Source organism: Tympanuchus pallidicinctus, unplaced genomic scaffold (genome assembly GCF_026119805.1).
Source record: "Tympanuchus pallidicinctus isolate F22 unplaced genomic scaffold, pur_lepc_1.0 scaffold6, whole genome shotgun sequence".
In the NCBI taxonomy this organism is placed as follows: Eukaryota; Metazoa; Chordata; class Aves; order Galliformes; family Phasianidae; genus Tympanuchus; species Tympanuchus pallidicinctus.
The window spans coordinates 9,705,534-9,724,036 of NW_026294780.1; the positions used below are offsets into that span (position 1 = coordinate 9,705,534).

An 18,503-nucleotide genomic window follows, 5' to 3' on the forward strand; every position below is an offset into this window, starting at 1 on the left:
GAGGAGTTGGACTAGATGACCTTTCACGGTTTTTTCCAACTCATACCATTCTATGATTCTATGATTTCAGTAAGCTAATTCTGGCCACACTGTGCCCATAAACCATTATGTTATACCATCCTTACAAGCTGTAAAAGCTGAAGCAAGGATCTGCTTTGGTGGTACATGACCAGCTAAATTAACCTCCTGGCATAAGCCTGCAGTACTTCGTTATGTAAATAAAATCAAATTCTAGTCTCTAAACAACTGAGAGTTGTTTTTGGCTGATGTTGTGATCATTAGGCATATTAAATGACAGGTATAATCAAAGTGATTTTTAGTGGTTCAGGTAGGTAGCTTGTATGTTAGTAACCCATTCAGCTTCCAACCTAGGTATGTCTCCAAGCTGCTAACAGTCATCCTTTGTGGATTATGTGCTGCACTTTGACCTCCCAGAGCTGCTTGCTTTTTCTGTAGACTTCAGACCTAAGATTCTTCTGTGCTCCCTTAATGTGTGCTCCTCATAAGCAATAAAACTGTGCCTCCTGCCTTAACTGCCTGCCTTTCTCAGCAGCCACACATCTCAGATCGCAGACTTCAGGTTTAGATGCCTTACTGTCTGAAGTACTTTACAATGAATGATCTACTGACTCTCTATCATCCTTAGAAAATGAAGTCTCAGAGAGAAGCCTGGTTCAAACCCTTTCCTTGTCAGCCTGTCAGGTGTACCAGCTGGCAAGAAAAAGGTTGAAAATGCATATAGCAGTTTCCCAAAGAAGTACATCATTTGATACACTGGCAGCATAAAACACACAGAGCACATGCCTGCTGGAAAGGTTCTCCTGGCCCACATCCTTCTGGGGAGCTTTGCGCATGTAGACACAGCCAATGGGGCAGAGACTGAAAGGGGCCTTCACGTACAGCACTGTGGGCCTAGGTCTAGTAGAAGCAGGGCTGTATTCATGTGATGTTGAGCACAGAAGACAAAATACATCTAGCCTCTGGACAAAAATATGGGACAAAGCTGGTGGACTCGGGTGTTGCTCTCTATGAACACAGCCAAACTCTTTACAGACCTACTGACGCGATGCTCAGTGAAAATGGTGCCAAAAAATCTCAGAGCATCACTTGAGATAAATACAGCCCCAGTGTTAATAATAATACCATTTGTTTTTATCATCACGCTGTGTATTTTTGCAATATCTTTCACTGCATCTGGTCTGTATCAACTGTCTAGTAATTGAGTGTTGACAGTAAAATTATGTAAAATTAATTTTGACACTCTTTCTCTGAAGTGTCTGTTCTGTTCTTCTGTGTCCCTGGAATGAAATGTTTTGATACCAGTGATTTTCTTCAGAGAAAACAGCTCCCAAAGCTCCTGTTGCTACAATTCTATCCGCAATTCTGCTGAATGTGTCATTTCCTGGCTCTACCTCATCATCTGATTTCAGCTTGACAAGTTCATTGTGTTTTTTGATGATCTTCTTCTATATTTTACCATTATTAAGAGGTCAGTTTTTGCTCACTTTAAAAATTTGACCAATGGCAATTTTCTGGTATTCAAACCATGTAGCACGCACTAAGGAAAGCATCAAGAGTGCTCTTTGCCTATTGGAAAAAAAACTGATAATGTATCTACTGAAGACATTACCAGATCATGTCCCACAAGCGCTTGCTTTACTTTTGCTTGATTGCCGAGAGCTAAATATTTTCAAGCAGATCATATTCATGAATGCATCATGCCTCACTATTTCATCTTGCCAAAGATTCATTAAAAATCTACTTAAAGCTCCCTTCCTAATTTATATCGCTTCTACGAGTTGCTTTGATTTGAGAAATCTCTTTTGCAAAAGGAAAGTCATCCATTGTTTGGACTTCAAACAGAAATGTAGGTGTTTAATTGGTGGATGTGGTTTTCATTATACTTTCCATCTCCACCACAAACTCTTTTCATAAATTGTGACAAGTCTGTTGGCAGCCTGCTGCATCAGACTGGAGGTAGCTGTCTTGATAAGCATGTCGCCCAGCTGAAGAAAAACATGAATTCCCTCCAACTTTGCTCAGAATTGCTAATTAGCTTGAAGGCAATGTCCTGAATTGGCACAGAAAACCACTGAGAGAAAGTCCTGGGGAGAAATGTGACTATAACTCAGTAGGGTATGGTAATATCTTAAAGGCTTTCTGGTTTATTGAAATCACACTAGCATCTCTGCTCTGTGTGTACTCCTTATTTACACGCAAATGTAGTGATTTACAATCCAACGTAGTCTCTGGTTTCATTTCAATGCAGCCCATATCATGATGGTAAAGAAGGCTTATTTGCCAGAGAAAGCAAAAACAGTAATGTTTTCATTTTTGTAAAATCAGTCGCCCCGTCTTGCAGGTGTGAGATCATCTTTTCCTCTCAAATGAATGCAGAGGTGGGGGTAAAGCAAGCACTTATCTGGGCAGAGTTGCAATTCTGAGTCGCAATGGAGCTCATTCCTGCTCACATTCAGATTAAAGATAAATAAATAAATAAAAACAAAAAGCTTCCATTAGCAGAAGAAAACTCTGAGGATAGGAACAAATAGAAGAAACAGAACAGAAAGGGGAGGTCTAGCTTTAACCATTCTTGGATAACTTTGCATTCTTTCTGATATTTTCTTAACTTTTTAGCAATAGGATGGCTTGGGTAACAAGCAATTCTCTCATTGCTCAAAAATAATTTACATAGGAAAATGTTTAAATCTGCAAGAACTGACCTGACTCTGGGCCACATGAATCATGATAAAATAACTCACATAGAATTATAGAATCATAGAATCACTGAGGTTAGAAAAGACCACTAAGGTTGTCCAGTCCAACTATCAGCTCATCCCCACCATGCTCACTAACCATGTCCCTAAGTCTCACATATGCATTTCTTCAAAACCTCAAGACGGCACTGGGGAGAACAGTTGGCTTAACTGCCAAACTTGAAAATATTAAGTGGAAATGAAACAATCCCAGTTTTTCCAAAACAAAGACTTGGGAAAAGTCATTCACTGTTGACCTGAAACACCCTGTCCAGCCCCTGCACCCACCAGAGCCTCAGAGTCTGAAGCGTAAGAAAATCAAAAGAGAAGAGGAAAGCATCTGCAAAACCACTGCTACATCACCTTTCATTCAGGGCAGAGAGAAATCCTTGGTCCTCTGTAGTATCTCCACTTTTGAACATCGTCAGATATGGGGGAAGAATTGCAGTGTGGGTCTACCAGGCTCCAATCCCTGACCTCCTATGGAGACCCTGACCACCACCACCCTTGAGATGGTCCTCACACATTCTTAAGCTAAAGCTCTCCCGAAAGACAGTGATGTACTCATGACGCCGATGCTCTGAGTTGATAAGAGCATTCACCTGACACCTACAAAACTTTCATGCAAAGAAATCAAATGCAAAATTAGATTTAAACTTGTAGGGTTTTGAGGTGTAATTTGCAAAACTGCCTACGCTGTCAGGAAGAGCACCTTTATGGGTGCACAGTTGTTTATATTCTCAGGATAATAGTCTAGTTTGAGTGAGTATGGGCACAATGAGAAACAATGCTCATGGTTTTAGTCTCCCACATGTGCCAATCCTCCAGTTTCCTCTGATGTGAAGAGCCGAAGTCAGCAATTCTGCTGGGAATCCCAGGCAAGCCCATTGCAGCGGAAGCCTGACATCCAGAAGACCTGGAAACCAGCCAGTTTGTGCACAGCATGTCCATCCTGCATGCCTGCATTCAGGTGCATCAGATTTATTATGCATGTGCAGATCACCTGATTTATTACCACGGTTTATTACCAGGTGCAGCAAGGACAGCACATTCAGAATTTGTTGGATTTACTGCACATACATGGGACATCTGTGAGCACACAGACTTTTCTCCTGAGAATTCCGAGGAGGAAATACAGGATCCCTACTCAAACTTCTGGATTCACTTTGGTTCTGTACTTCTCTGAGTGCAGACAATGACTTCTGGGATAAGGCAAATGCAGCTACTTTAGCATACTCTTACATCTATTGTGAGAAAACTTATTTGTACTTTCAATCCTCAGGAGGCAACTGTGAGAACATAAAGGTGAACTAGCAGCATTTCAATAGAGCTAGCCTGTTCCTGTTCCACGGTGCAGATCCATTAGCACCTAATGAGTTACAATGACATGAGCTTTAACAGATGACTTTTCTTCCGCCAACCAAATTACAGTAAAAGCAGCACTGAAATTTTATTAGCTGATTTTGCATTTGAATATGAGTTGAGGAAAAGAGAGCACCTGAGTTACATATTTGCTCAGAAATTAGATTTCCATTTTCTTTTGAACAGAAAAGAATGTATGAGAGGTGCGTTTCCAATTCATTTCTAAAACTGGGGATTTGTGTGCATTGTACTGCTATCCAGGTGCAGCTACAGGACTCTGATCTGAAGCAGCAGTACTGCAGTGGTACTCCATAGCACTACTGCAAGAAGTATGTTTAATTAGTTCCCACTGGTGCCACGTGTATTCTGATGATGCCCTGAATAATACCCAATAGTTATTACCGTTTCAGTAAGCTCAGCCCTAAGGAATTACCTTCAACACCAGTCCACAGAGGCTGTCCTATGATATTTTGCAGGTTGCAGCATCGTGTACACAGAGGTGCCATTTATTTATGTAATTTGATAGAGTAAGGGATGGCTCACATGCTCTCATTGCCTTTGATCTCATATGACCTCAAGCTCCAATCTTCCCACAGATAACTCCACGGCACTGAGATACACAATACCGCACCAGGAAATCCTGAAGAAACCACGGCAGGGAGGTTGGAACTAGATAACCTTTAAGGTCCCTTCCAAACCAAATCAAAGCTGTAACTTTTACCTGTTTGGATCACTGCAGCCCTGAACTACAGTGAGTAACTGACTGTCACTTAACAAACCCATCTACTGGGAGCTTTGCTAAGGACCATTTTGCTGCTGCTATGTGAATGTCAACTTGCATGCTTGGACTTTATAACAGAGTACCAGCTCTAGCTGGAACGCTACAGAAAACAGCATTTCCTAGGCAGGATACTCTGACTATGCCCCTTTTTCTTTACAGCTCTTCACCAGCTCCCACACAACCTCATGACCAAGGACCTACAATTAGGAAACATTATTACAAAAATGCATTACAGAAAATCTGTCCCTGTTCTTCAGTTGGCCCATTCAGGCAATTCACTCTCCAAGTTCCCAGCTAACACCTTCAGGCTATCCTTATGGTGTCACTCATGCTTAGGAGAAAAACCTAGTAAACATGCACAAAATCACATCGTTGTTCCTTTTGAGGTTGTTGCTTAGAAAGGCCTGTTTCTTCCCATCATGCCCCCTATCCAGCATCTGGCAGCACTGTCAGATGGTGGCTTGCTGTGACCACTGTTTGTTTGGCTGATTATAACGCTCCCAATCTTTCTTTCCTGACCAGTTTTGTCTATATTCATAATGGTCTTTTGTCTTCCAATTTGTCTGTAAAGTTTTTGATCCCACAACCAGCTTTTTGCTCTGCACAGCACCAAGCACAAGAAATCATAGAATCATAGAATCATAGAATCATAGAATCATAGAATCATGGAATCATAGAATGGCCTGGGTTGAAAAGGATTATAACGATCATCTAGTTTCAACCCTCCTGCTGTGTGCAGGGTCACAATGGTGATGCAGTAACAGCAACGGGCAGAAGGGTAAAATATCACTTACTGCCCTCTCCTGCAGAGCACAGACCATTTCAGTTCCTCAGTGAAATACTGGTTACAAAAGGGATGTGAGCAGTTTCAGTATTGTTTCTGCTGGAGTGAAGATTTAAGCTGTTTGTTTTTTCTTCTGGAAACCTTCAGTGCAGTTTAAATTCGAATTATCCATACTCCGCTATTAACCACAACTTTTTATTATTTTACCATTTTCCTTTTATCCTTCTTCTCTTTAACCCAAGTGATAATTTATATATATATATATATATATATTTTTAGCTATAGGTTACTTTGCTGTGAGTGTGTCAGAGAACTCATTTTTCTAGTTCCTTTGACAAACCTGACATCTTGCAGCTGTTACACATCTTGTTTCAATTACATCTCCAGATAAAAAGAATTCTTAAAGCCCTAGGGCTACAGATGGCTTCCTGGTGAGGGGTTAATTCCAACTTTGGTTTAAAGCCTTTTTGGTGGTCACTATTCTTCAGCAGTTCTCTTCAGCCTTCTCTTATGCCCTTCCCTCCCCGCTTCCAATCTGGCTGTCTCTCACAGTCTAACCCCCACTCCTCCCAGGTCATTGGGATAAGAAGATTCGGAGCACCAGCATCCATTCCTGCCTGTTCCCGCCCAGAGATGCCTGGAAGAGAGTGAGCTATCTGCCGCTTGAACCTTATCTCCACACATCATACAGGCAGCTTACAGCAGGGCACAGCTGAAAGAGCACAAATCAGCACAGTGACAACTCAGACCACCGCTAATCCCTCATAAATTCTGGGCTGCCCCACAGACTTGGGAAGCTCTTGACAACTGGTGATGCTCTCAGCATCTGGCAAACCACTTGTGTCTAATTGGGTACCCTGAGATATTTATACTGTGCTTAATGGTTACAGAAGAGATTGATCACCCTATTCTTGGTATCTATCCAAAAAGGGTATATAAAATCCTTTGATCTTGCTAAGGCAGCAAAACATGTCTAACCATCAGTTATGTAAAGGTGGTTGTTATTAATTTGAATACTGCACAGAGACGAAAGAACAGAAATACCATATAATGAGATATATTAAGACTACAAAAGAATTAAGTGAAGCTGTTATGTTATGAATCATGATTTTATTGTTTAGCAGTCAGCTCTTGATGTAATTCAGATAATAATGAATGGGCTAATTCCTTCCACCTTTATTCAAGCAAAACTTCCATTGACTTCAAAGAGAAAGTTGTCCAAGTCAGGACTACAAATTGCAGCATCTATCCCATTATTTGTAAATGCTTTTTGGAATAGAAAGTGTTTCTTTATAATGGGCTATCGCCAATAACAGTAACATTTACATAATAGAAATCTCCTACCTAAGTGTCTTTCGTGTTCAAAAAAGACTTTTAATTCCTAATGCAAACTGCCATATTAGAAGTTCCTCTGCAAACCCTAATGTTTATTAAGGCATAGGAATGTATGGAATTTCACAGTTCCATTTTGATCATCTTTCCTTCTGCTCAACACTTCTCATTTCATTTTACCGTACTTTTTATTTTTTTTTCCCCCTCAGGAGAACACGTTATTTATTGATTATTAGCAGAGAGATGATTTATCATTGCAAATATTTCTCTTTTTCATAGAAAACAAGGTGCCAAAATGGAAAAATGTGCTAAGCCTTGTTACATTTTAACAGATGCCAGAAGTACTTGAGGAAACAAATGAATAAACACTCATGTATCACCCTTTCTCTCACTCTATAGTTCTATGTGTAAGTTAACATCCAACATAACATGTCAGATTGGTACCATTAAGTAATTCTTAAAATAGAAGCTCAAACCTTGAAAAATGTGCTTAAGTGTAATATTTTGTTTTGATCAGGGCAGGACTTCTCAGGTTTTTGAAAAGGTCTCTCTTTCTCCCATTATAAAGTATGCACCTCCATCTGGAACTTATTTTGATACTGTTGCTTCAGAAAAGCACACGGAACAATGGATGGGCATTACTTGACTGTTTTAAATTGAAATTAATTAATTATGAAACAGCTGCAATAGTCTAAATTACTAATTTCCCCTTTCAGTGAGAATGAATTTACAGGCATTGGCAAAGCATTCAAAAATAAAGGCAGAGACTAGAAAGTCTGTAAGAAGGGAAGTTATGTAGAATTGTCTATGATCTGTATTTCAAGAAAGTAAATAATTAATAGCTATGAGGAAGCATATTAGAGATTGCTCTTTCTATTATACAGTCATATCGAGCAGTAAAATAATGCTTTAAATCTCAACAACAAACGTAGCACAGGACTTGGTATAGTTTACCTTCCCAGATAATCATTTTTTCAGCTGAAAACAGCAATTTTTTTCACATTACAACCAGGCTGTGAGTTGAAAGAAGCTCCTCAGTCATTTAGTCAAGACAGATGAGCAATGAGTGTTAGAAAAGCTACTAAGGCATCAAAAGATCTACAGTCAAGGCCATTAAAGACTAGCTAATCTGCTCTAGTTCTAATTCTCCTCTAATGGGTTTCCTTAAATGTGCTTTATATCAGCTGTAATTAGTTCAAGATACTGCTACTTCTAAGAACAACAAAAAAAAGGTTGCATTTCTACCACCATAGTATGTAATCATGTTCACACAGCCATGCACCCGGGCGAGGAGGTTCTTGAAGAGTGTTGTAAAAGATACCTTGCTTGGATCTACAAAAGCCAACATGCATCTGCAGAAACTGCATTTTTTTATACTTTCCTTTCAAGGGGTTATCTCATTGCCGTTTCACCTCAGATGCTGCAGAATCAACTGAAGTAAATAGGCAGAAATACATTAACACACACATATTGGAAATACGTACACTTTTCCTTCCAATGCTATGATACTGGAATATCATAATCAGATACTGGAATTTCATAATCAGAAATAATCAAGAAAAAATGTAAACTCCCGTGGCCCTTTTGGAGCGATCTATGCAGTGAAAAGGGGTAGAGAACTATAAGCTAGCTGCAAACATGTTGCTATATCCAAACACGCAAGGCAATGTGGTAATACTAATTCAGATCAGTTGGGATCATGGTGGCTTTCTTGCAGGGTGCCTAAATAAATGGAATAGCACACAATCTCCTTTTGTACTAAGAAATTCCTGTCAGCCTTCAAATCTAACCACAAACAAAGCACATTGTAACATTAATTTACTCTTTAAACTGGTGACATTTAGCTAACTCAAGGTCATCATCCTGGAGAAAATGTTATACTCTCCTTGCCAAACAAAAATGAAAAAAAGCACACTTAGCTTTTATTGTTACTTTGTCCTTTAAAAACAGTTGATGACATGACAGGTTCCCTTGCTGACTGCTTCAGAAACAAAAAAATGTAAAAATGTTTCTTCTATTGGATGCATACCAACAGCATTGTCTTCTCTAAAGCATCTCTGACAACACCATTCATTTGTTCTGGATCGAGCTTCAAGCATCTACTGCACTTGCTGTGCTAAGATAGAACACAGATACATTGAAATTATGTCATTCCCTCCCATAATCCACAGACCAGAGAGCTGAACCCTTGTGGTCAGTCAGAAGAAGTTGATGACAAAGGAAGAATCTACCTTCTCTCGGTGCACTGCTAGCAGGTAGGCACTATCCAGCAATAGCAGAACAAAATTCAAACCCACGTTGAGGAGGATTAGGATATCTGCCAATGCCCATGCCTCAGAACAGCCTCTCCAAAACCTTCACAGAGGCCAAAGCAAGTTTAGAAACAGGGAGATGGATGGTAGGAGGGCATGGCTGATAAGACTTCTAAATCAGATGCCTACAAATACATACTTCACCAATGTTTTGCCCTCCTGTCCCACTCATATGTCATACATGCAGTAAGAATTGATCACCCCTCAAAGCAATCAAAACATACGCAGTGTAAGAGGATACTGCCTGCATCCTCTATTTGTCCAGTCTTGCCATTCAGTCAAATGAGGCTGAGCCACAAAGGACCCTTTCTTTGGTCCCAAAGATGTGAAAACAACCACACGGAAAGACTGGGTTACATTAAGAAGTTGTGTGGCTTTGTCAAATACAACCCTCTTGTTTTCAGTTTTAAATACTTGCAGTTGTGGGTCATCTTTATTGAGAAACAAAGCACGGCAACAAAAAGCTTCTTAGCAGAGATTTCTGGTCTCCCCTGCACAATTTTAAGTGTTTCCTGACTGCTGAGGCCACCGCTGCTGCATTGGAACTAATTTATTTAAGAAAAAACGAACGTAAAGGATCTCTGAGGATAAGTTTAAATTGCATTCCAACTGTCACATTTCCCAAGATACACCATATCCTGGCACTTGGTACGTGCATGCAGGTTAACATCTTCCTAAGAGAATAAAATGCAGTCAACTTAAGTCACTAACACATACTTTTTGTTTGTTTAAGGTACTGGAAAAGCTGAGATACCAAGCTGTAAGAGAGGAACACAAGTAGCTCTTTCATGCATTTTTACCTCTGCAAAGACATACAAAATGTTTAGCACAGAATGTTAATAGGTGCCATTGTGTTCATTTAACCGCTGTTACACTTCATTCACTCTTTCTCCTAAGTATGAATTCACTGCTACCCACAAATTATTTGGAAATTATATAGGTTATTACCTGAGTATTCAACTACAAGTGTCCATTTTGGCTCTCCTAAGACCTTAGGCAGCGGCAGCAAGCGCAATCAGTGTCCTAACATTGATTTTAGCAGACAGAAGATCAGTTAGTGGCCCCACTGGTAATGTTGCAAACACTCTTCCATATATGGCTGATTTGCTCACTTTTTTCAGATGTTTAATGGAACAGTGCTTTTCAGACACACAACGGTATTTGCAGAGCATTCGCTTTCTGAATAAACATGCAGCTTCCACCAGAAAACAGCAGAAAGTTTTGAAAGCCAGTGCAAGATGATCATCAGATAAACCACCCCAAACACACAGCAAAGTGGGAATCGACTCCTGACCCCACGGTCCCTTTGGGTTGGATTCTCAGCAGGAACACCTGGGCAGGAAGGTGGCATAGCAATAAAGTCAGCAAGGCTGGGATGGGCCCCTATGGGCTCCCCAGCAGACGGCAGCCATGAAGGCAGCCTTGGGCATGGCAATTCCCACAAAGCAGCAGGGCAGAGCTGCCGCAGGGATGATCTTGTTCCAAACAAAGGAAGCTGACAGCTTTCCTCGCCTCTACTTTCAGTTTTTCACAAAGCAACTTGTAGTTTTCAGCTGGAATTAGCCTTACAGCTAACCAGCCCATGCACAAAGACATTGTCTCTGGGGCTCTTGGAAATTACAATTTTTTTGATATCTCATTTTGTGAGGATGTCACTTCCAAGTTATTATTTGTTCATTGTTAGGTGAGATACGTACCACCTCAGACAGAATTTAACCTCCCTGTTTCCTAGCTGTAGTTAATGTAATTTTTTCTTCATTTCTATTGATTTTCTTTTATAACTGCTATTGTTAATAAAGTTATAACCAGTCTTTCAGATATCTCTGAACATATGTTGTGAATAATTGCTGGAATTCTTTTTATCCATGCTTTGTTGTTTCATAGTCATAAATATGACTAGGAAATGGATTAATTCATTACACGAGGTTAAAAACCTTGCAATTAAGCAGTTGCTTTTTAATGATGGTGTTACAGAGATGAGTATGATGTTGCTCCTAATATATGGATGACAGGAAAGATGTGCCCATAACCTGTATTGCTTCTGTGTCTTTTTTTTCCCCTTCATAGCTCATATATCTCCTCCACTAGTTTTAATAAACCTGGTATTTTCCTCAGAATTTTCACACTGAATGTGAAATGTGGTGGTGGTGATGGGTTGATGGTTGGACTGGGTGATCTAAGTGGTCATTCCAACCATAATGATTCTGTGATTCTAAATGCTGCACGCACTTCACATCTTCTCTGGAATTGCCTTCCAATAATCTCAGGAGGTTTCTGCCTCAGCTTTTCATGGACAACACATCAAACACAAATCTGCAAGTCAGGAAAGACCAAGAAGCTGTTAGCTTCATGCTTCAAATATGGGCACCTGTGGGCTTGAGTGTTCATGGTCCTCAGAGATGCTAAAGCAGATTCACTGTAGCACTGATGTATCCACATCTCATTGATCAGGGAAAAAAAAAAAAAAAAAAAAAAAAGCATTAAGAAAAAATAATCCTAAAACAAGGTTACTGAGCATACTGTAAATCAGAGATAATAAGCCAGATCCTCATCTGATACAAAACATCAAAGCTTCTGGACTCAGTGGAGCTCTATGGGCTTATATCAGATGAGGATGTGGTACGTCACATCCAGCAACTGAGAGCTCACATGGTCCTACAGGCGTATTTTTAAGATTATACAGCTGATGCTTATAAGTACTATGGCCATGAAAAAGCTTGCTGTTATTATTTATACTTATTATGTTTAGCACATACAATTTATTCAGTGCTGTACTGAAAAAAATAAAAAATAAAAAAAATCAAACAATAAAAGCAATTCCTGACCCAAAGGACTTACAGCCTGAAAAACAGGCATCAGGAGTAAGGAACATGCTGTGAAAACAAGAGAAGGGAACAGCCAATAGTTATTACACTTGTTATTGTTTGCTCATGATGTACAATCATCACAGGAAGAGCAAATTTTTAGCTGGGATCTTGGCGAGGGGAAGGTGGTAACCATCAGTTGACCCTGGGAGGAAAGCAGAACAGAAAGCACCACTGAGATGGAGACAATAAGGAGACAAATGAGATTTCAGGGTTACAGGTAGAAAGGGGCCAAGAGGTAAAAGAAATAAGGCACAAAGTCCAGGACATAGGCTAGAATAGAGCTGTAAAAGAGATGGGACATAAAAGCAGGCACGTAAGTATTTTTTTGTGAGAGGGAGGTATCATGGCTGTGTGTGTCTGTACATGGGCGGCCTCTTACCCCACTGTGACAACGACTTGAGTGACAGCTTCACCTCAAAAAGAAATCACTGCTTACTGTGATCCAAAAACAAACATCTGGATATTCTGCTTTGGCTGAAGAAGCATTTGTAGAACTTGCTTTCTAGAACTGTCTCTATTAGACACCGCAAAACATGAAATAAAAGTCTTGATTTAGACAAATACAAAATGTAGCGACTAAAAGCTAGACAACCCGGGATCAAGAAATTACAAAAGGTTCATTTATAAGAGCGCTGGATGTCTGGCCACTTTTTGTTAATAGCAACTTCCAAACAAAACTCTCATTGACTTCAAATGGAGCAGGAACAGACCCAAAGATAGCAAATGAGCCAGTAACTCGATACGTGGTCTGTACGACACACCGGGCCACCTTACGCTGTGGCATTTGATATTGATTGCAGCTTGGAAGCTCTACAGCTATACCTTTTTTTTTTTTTTTTTTTTTAAACACAACTATTCAACCTCTACAGAACTGATGCTCGCTCAGAATATCTAGAATTACCAGTGCCAAAAATACACTGATTACGTATGTGGCTTCTTCTACCTAAACATTGTTAATGGCTAACATATCACGCTCAGAATTAGCTTCTTGTTTGACACGACACAGTCAGGAGTTAAATAAATCTGCAAATTGTTTTTAATGCATGGGAAAAACTTCATTCTATGCATCTGTCTGACACAGGCGTTGAGGAAGGGGACACATCACCCATGGGCCTTCACCAGGGCTGGCCGTGCACTGAGCCCAAGCACACAGCTAAGGAGTGAATTTTGGTGTAGGGTTGTTAAATAAAGCAAATAACAACGCGAATGCCTACAATACTGAACCACTCCTCATGTCCTTTGGTCTCCTCATTCGCAGCTTTCCAGCACATGCGATACGTTTTACTGCTAGTGGAGATTTTCCATCTCTTGTCTGGTGTAAACGAACACAAAATTATGACATTGGACAATACCCATCCTCCAGTCTGGACAAATCAGACTACGCATATTGGATACAAATAAAAAGAGACAAACAGGAGGCGTGTGGGGCTGTGTGTTTGGGACAGACACGTTACTCAGAGGTCACGAAGCCCCAAGTGATGTTGGTTTGACCACCTCAAAAAAATAAAGAAAGAGCTTACCACATGGAAATGGGTTTTGTTTATGCCACAGATTTGTGTATTCTCATGAATTTTCTATTTGAGATGGTACTCATCCATCACTATTTGAATTACTGTAGTTTACTGGGAAGCGGAAGTGTTAATGGCACAAATAAAACCCAGGGAAAGTGCTCCTTAGCAGAGAAGAGCTTACAGTATTCTCCCATTTCACTTCACTGGTTAAAGGCTGTCTTACAGCCCTGACACAACACATTATTACATTTTCGATGTTACGGCAGAGTAAAAGACATAGCACGTATTAATTGGAGAGCGAATTCATTAACGGCATAAAAGTAACAATCAATGAGAATTGATCGGCGTGCTTCTGTTCATCTGGAAACCCTTTCCACACCCTTTTGATTTTCCAAGAATATACCGAATAATAATAATAATAATAATAATAATAATAATAATAATAATAAACACTTGAGAAGACCGCGTTAATATTTAATTACTGTACACTTAAGCAAAACGTTCACCAAATACTGCAGAAAGTGGATTTTCAGTCATCAGTTAAGCGCACAGATTGTCATTATAGCTACATTCCAAAGAATAAAGGACAACATTCATTCTTGCTGCAGAGAAAATTAAGTCTCTTAAGTGCCTCTCTTTGCTGCGGAGCACTTGCTTGTTATCTTTGTGCTATATTTTATTTTCCTTTTTGGTCACACGGCACCCACTCAGGTGCAGCTGCTCCTTGACACCATCTCTCTAAGTTTTCACTGCCTTTTGTTGGTTTCTCTTTCAATTCAATTGGTGCCACTTTCAAAGTGACTGTTTGGAAACATGCGCCAAAACAACTGCTTTGTGGCAGACCCTCCCTGTCTGTGATCTTGGATGTTCCAACCCAAGGCCACAGAGCACAAGCCTACAAATCCTGGGTTGAAGCCCCTGACCTCCTTGCTCAGTATCTGGGGGCCCACCCTCTGTTACAGGGGTGAGAGCTCAGGAAGGAGCGTGGGCCTGCTGCTGCGCAGCGGCTTTTAACTGCGATCTGAAGCCCTTCTGCTGAACCCAGCTTCTGAACAGCAACAACAGAAGGAAAGCAAACAGATAAAAAAATCTATTAAAGCACAGGATCACTCCTAACACCAATACTGACATTTCTAAGCGTGTCCCTTAGCTGGGAGATGGTTGATGTCTCTTTGGGCTCACACCTGATTTTTGTGGCTACCGTGGTCATTTCCGAGTACTCCCACAACATCCAAAAAACATACTCAAGAGGTCATAGAGGAGTAGACCCAAAGCCCTGGCTCTCCAGAGTCACACTGCTGGCTTTTCAAATTCAGTACTCACTTCAACAGCTAGCTCAGGGAATGGATGGTGAACGTCCTCATGCTTTGGCTGGCAAAAAGCAAATTGTTCCAAAGTTCATCTTCATTCAACAAGAAAGGGAAAAGCATTTGAATGCATAAAGGTATTATTTCCTCTGCTCTCATTTAGTAGAAACCCCACATAACTTAATTGTTAAACTATGCATATGGACCGAAAGCTTAAAATCAGATCTGTGACAAACACTGTGCGTGGCACATAAACCGAACATTGGTATTTATAACTGAAATGAGGACATAACCTTAACTCGTGTCGCAGGCAGAAAGGCTGTAATTAAAAACTTTTATGGGGCAGTAACTAATTTTGCATGATAGGCGCTCTTTCCAAGTTCCCACCGCAATATAAAGTTTTATGGGCCGCCCGCTATCAGCGCGCAGCGGCGTTACTCAGCCCCAGCGGCTCTCCCACTCCCGAGGGCTTTGGCAGGGAGCAGCTCCACGCTGGGGTCTGTGACACCTGCCCCGCGGGGACAACGCGCCCGCCGACACATGGGGATCCCGCAACGCGTGGCAATACATCACAACACGAATAAGAGAAACGCGCGGCCGTGATTTGGGGCAGAACTCCGCACCTCTACCCCCCCACTTCCCCCCCCAAATCCCAAACCCCTTTCCCTCACAGCGCGCACCCCGCCGGCACCCGGCAGCTGCTCCGGCAGTTGCGGGGGGGGGAACAGTGGGGGGTAGGCAGCGCTTCCCACCTCTGCCGCTAATGACATTTCTAGAAATGGGCTCCCCCCTCCCGCAGACGGGGGGGCGCGGGGGAGGTCAAGGGCACACGGTGCAGGGGGCCAGGGAGGCAGGGAGTGGAGCACTGAGAGCAGCCAAGCTGGGGGAAAGGGGAGTGCGGGAGCGACAGGGGTGTCTGCGGCACTAGGAATGATTTGGGGGTGCAGCCGACGGGGAGGGGGCACCCTCCTGGAGGGGAGCGAGCGGCAGGGGGTCCCTCGGGGTGCTGCACCCCTCCTGCTGAAGCCCCTCCGGTGATGCCTTCCCTCCCCCCCCCCCACCGAGACGATGCACCCTAGTGGTGCAGCACCCCGCGTTTATCGCTGCCCTCCCGCTAAACGCACCGCCGCCCCCAAATGATCTCAGCCCCCGATGGCTGCACACCTCCGATGAGCGCGCACCCCTCGCTCTGGTTCCATTCCCCTCCGCCCATCCCGTGTTCCCCCAGCCCGTACCCGCCGCTTACCACAGCGAGTCCAGGTCCCACTCCTGGAGCAGAGCTAAGTCGAAGCTGTCCATGGTGAGCTCAGCTCAGCTCAGCTCAGCTCAGCTCAGCGCCGCTGCGCCGCAGCCGCCCGGCGTCCGGGACGCATCCCGACTGCACGGCGGGCGGGGACACCCCCCTCCTCGCCACCTGCCCCCGCTTTCCAAACAGAAAGGAACAAATTAAATAATAATAATAATTAAATAATAGTATTTATATCAAAAAAAAAAAAAAAAAAAAAAAAAAAAAAAAAAAAAAAAGATCGTGACACCGCTCGTTTGGAAGCGGCGCGGCTCGGCTCGGCTCGGCTCGGCCGCCGTGCTCCGCTCCCGCCCCGCTCCGCTCCCCCCCGCACCTCCTTCCTCCCTCCCTCCCTTCTGCGCGCCGAGAGCGCGGCCGAGGCGGCGCCCGCCCCGCGCACGCTGCGCCCGCGCAGAGTCCGCGCAGCGCCCGCCCGGCGCGGGGGGGCGGGCCCAGGCTCGGCACTTGGTGACAACTTGCACTCGGGGCACGGTCGGGTTTTTTGGGGTTCTCACGCGTGCCCTCGTGCTGTGCCGTGGGTTGCACCTGTGCGAAGCGCAGCACCTACGGGTTGCATCTACGTACAGTCCGCGCAAATGTGCGCGGTGGGTCGAGACCCGCGTTATGCACGGGTCCTTTAAACGCGGTGATGGGTGGCTGGGCATAGAGGTGCCGGTGGAGGGGGCGATGCGTTTCGAACGCTTCCCTTATCATCGGGCTTTTTGGTTGCCGGAGAAGTGCCGTGTCATCGCAGAAGAGAGAAACAATGTGCAGACGCGCTCCGAGGGAAAGGCTCGAAACCGGCACGGCTCTCCGAAAGCCCTCAGAACCCTGAGCCGCTCCTGAGCTGCCTCGATGCCTTCGCACAGCCAGGGCGCTGCTGCCTCCTACTGCCGGCACTGCCCGGCCCCGCTCCTGGCACGCGGCACGGGGAGGGCTGCGGCATCGGGGCAGCCGCCTGGCAGAGATGAGAAGGGAAAAAGCGGGGCAACGTCGATAGAGCCGCCTAGAAACAGCCTTTGCTGTCGGCTGAGGGAGGGCTTAGAGGGGCTGACGAAATTCCCCGTGCAATATTTAAAAAGGCTGCTCTGAAAGTAATGCCTCCTGTTTGATTCTTTCTGCCCACGGTGACACAGGCAGATGTTGGTGGGATGGCAGTAGAGGTTGAACGTTCCCGCCAGCATCCCGTTGTATGTTGTTGCCGTGCGACAGATGGCAGCAGAGGGGCGGTCTGACACAATGGTGTCTGACATGGAAGTGCGGATGGAGCAAAGGTGTGTCACTGAGTTTCTCCATGCGGAAAACAATGGGACCCATTGAGATTCCTCAGTTCTGAACAGTTATTGAAATCAACCAAGGAAAAGTTGAACTGCGTGGGTAACATTTTTCTAGCGACAACACTGTTGTAACAGCTACGAAACAGCAGGTCACCTCCAGTGGTGCAGACACTTACAAGCATAGCTTGTAAGCTCTTATTCAACACTGGTGAAAATGCATGGCTAATGGTGGTGGCTATGTTGAAAAAGAACGCTTTGTTCCTGAGAATTTGCTCTATCAAACAGTGCTGTGGTACACTTTGTTTCTGTTGTAGTCTCCATTGAAATAAATAGGAGGCATTATTTTTGGAGCGACCTACACATTTATGTGTGAAGAAGCAAGGGCAGCCTACTGACATTGACCTTAAGCATGTCCCACCCTGTAACACCCTGGACATTCTAAGCGACATTTTCTAGCCCTTGTTGCAGCATGAGTCCTTCCACAGAGCCCCAGCTGTGGCTAAGCTGAAATCCCCCTTAAAGGGGAATTGAAAGTGGGAGGTTTGGGCTGCCGTTGTGAACCAAATCAATAGAGGGAGACCCCTCTGCATCAGTGGTGGAGTTGGTCCTGAGTCCTGTGATGGCACTTTACAGACCCAACAGAGACTTGGAGGGACATTCTGTGAGCTAAATTCATCCTCCAAACCAAGATCAATGTGAAAAGGAGACAAACAGCATCAGCAGCACTGAGTGAGTTAATTTTCAGATAGCAATACATAACAGTAGTGACATAGGCAGCATGTTTTATGTTTTTAATATGTTTTAATACATGAGGTTTTTTATTTTTCTTTTGTTTTTTTTGCACATCTTGCATGTATATTGTTATTGTTGTGTTCTTTTCTTTCCCATCATGGCCATGTTTCTCTTCTCAGGCAGAACACAGTACATCA

The 18,503-nt window shown here is 43.2% G+C and overlaps 2 protein-coding genes across 7 annotated transcripts in view; one reads left to right on the top strand and one right to left on the bottom strand.

Moving 5' to 3' along the window:
- The window catches only part of AFF3 (ALF transcription elongation factor 3), a 319,206-nt gene extending 302,690 nt beyond the window's left edge, over positions 1-16,516 (bottom strand). For all 6 annotated transcript variants that reach the window (XM_052664882.1, XM_052664880.1, XM_052664881.1 and 3 more), the window contains exon 1: positions 16,259-16,516. In XM_052664882.1, coding sequence (XP_052520842.1) covers positions 16,259-16,311 — 53 coding nt within the window. In that variant the 5' untranslated portion in view covers positions 16,312-16,516. The remainder of the gene's footprint in view (positions 1-16,258) is intronic.
- RPL31 (ribosomal protein L31) overlaps positions 1-18,503 on the top strand; it is a 662,822-nt gene that overhangs the window by 270,616 nt on the left and 373,703 nt on the right. The window lies entirely within an intron of this gene.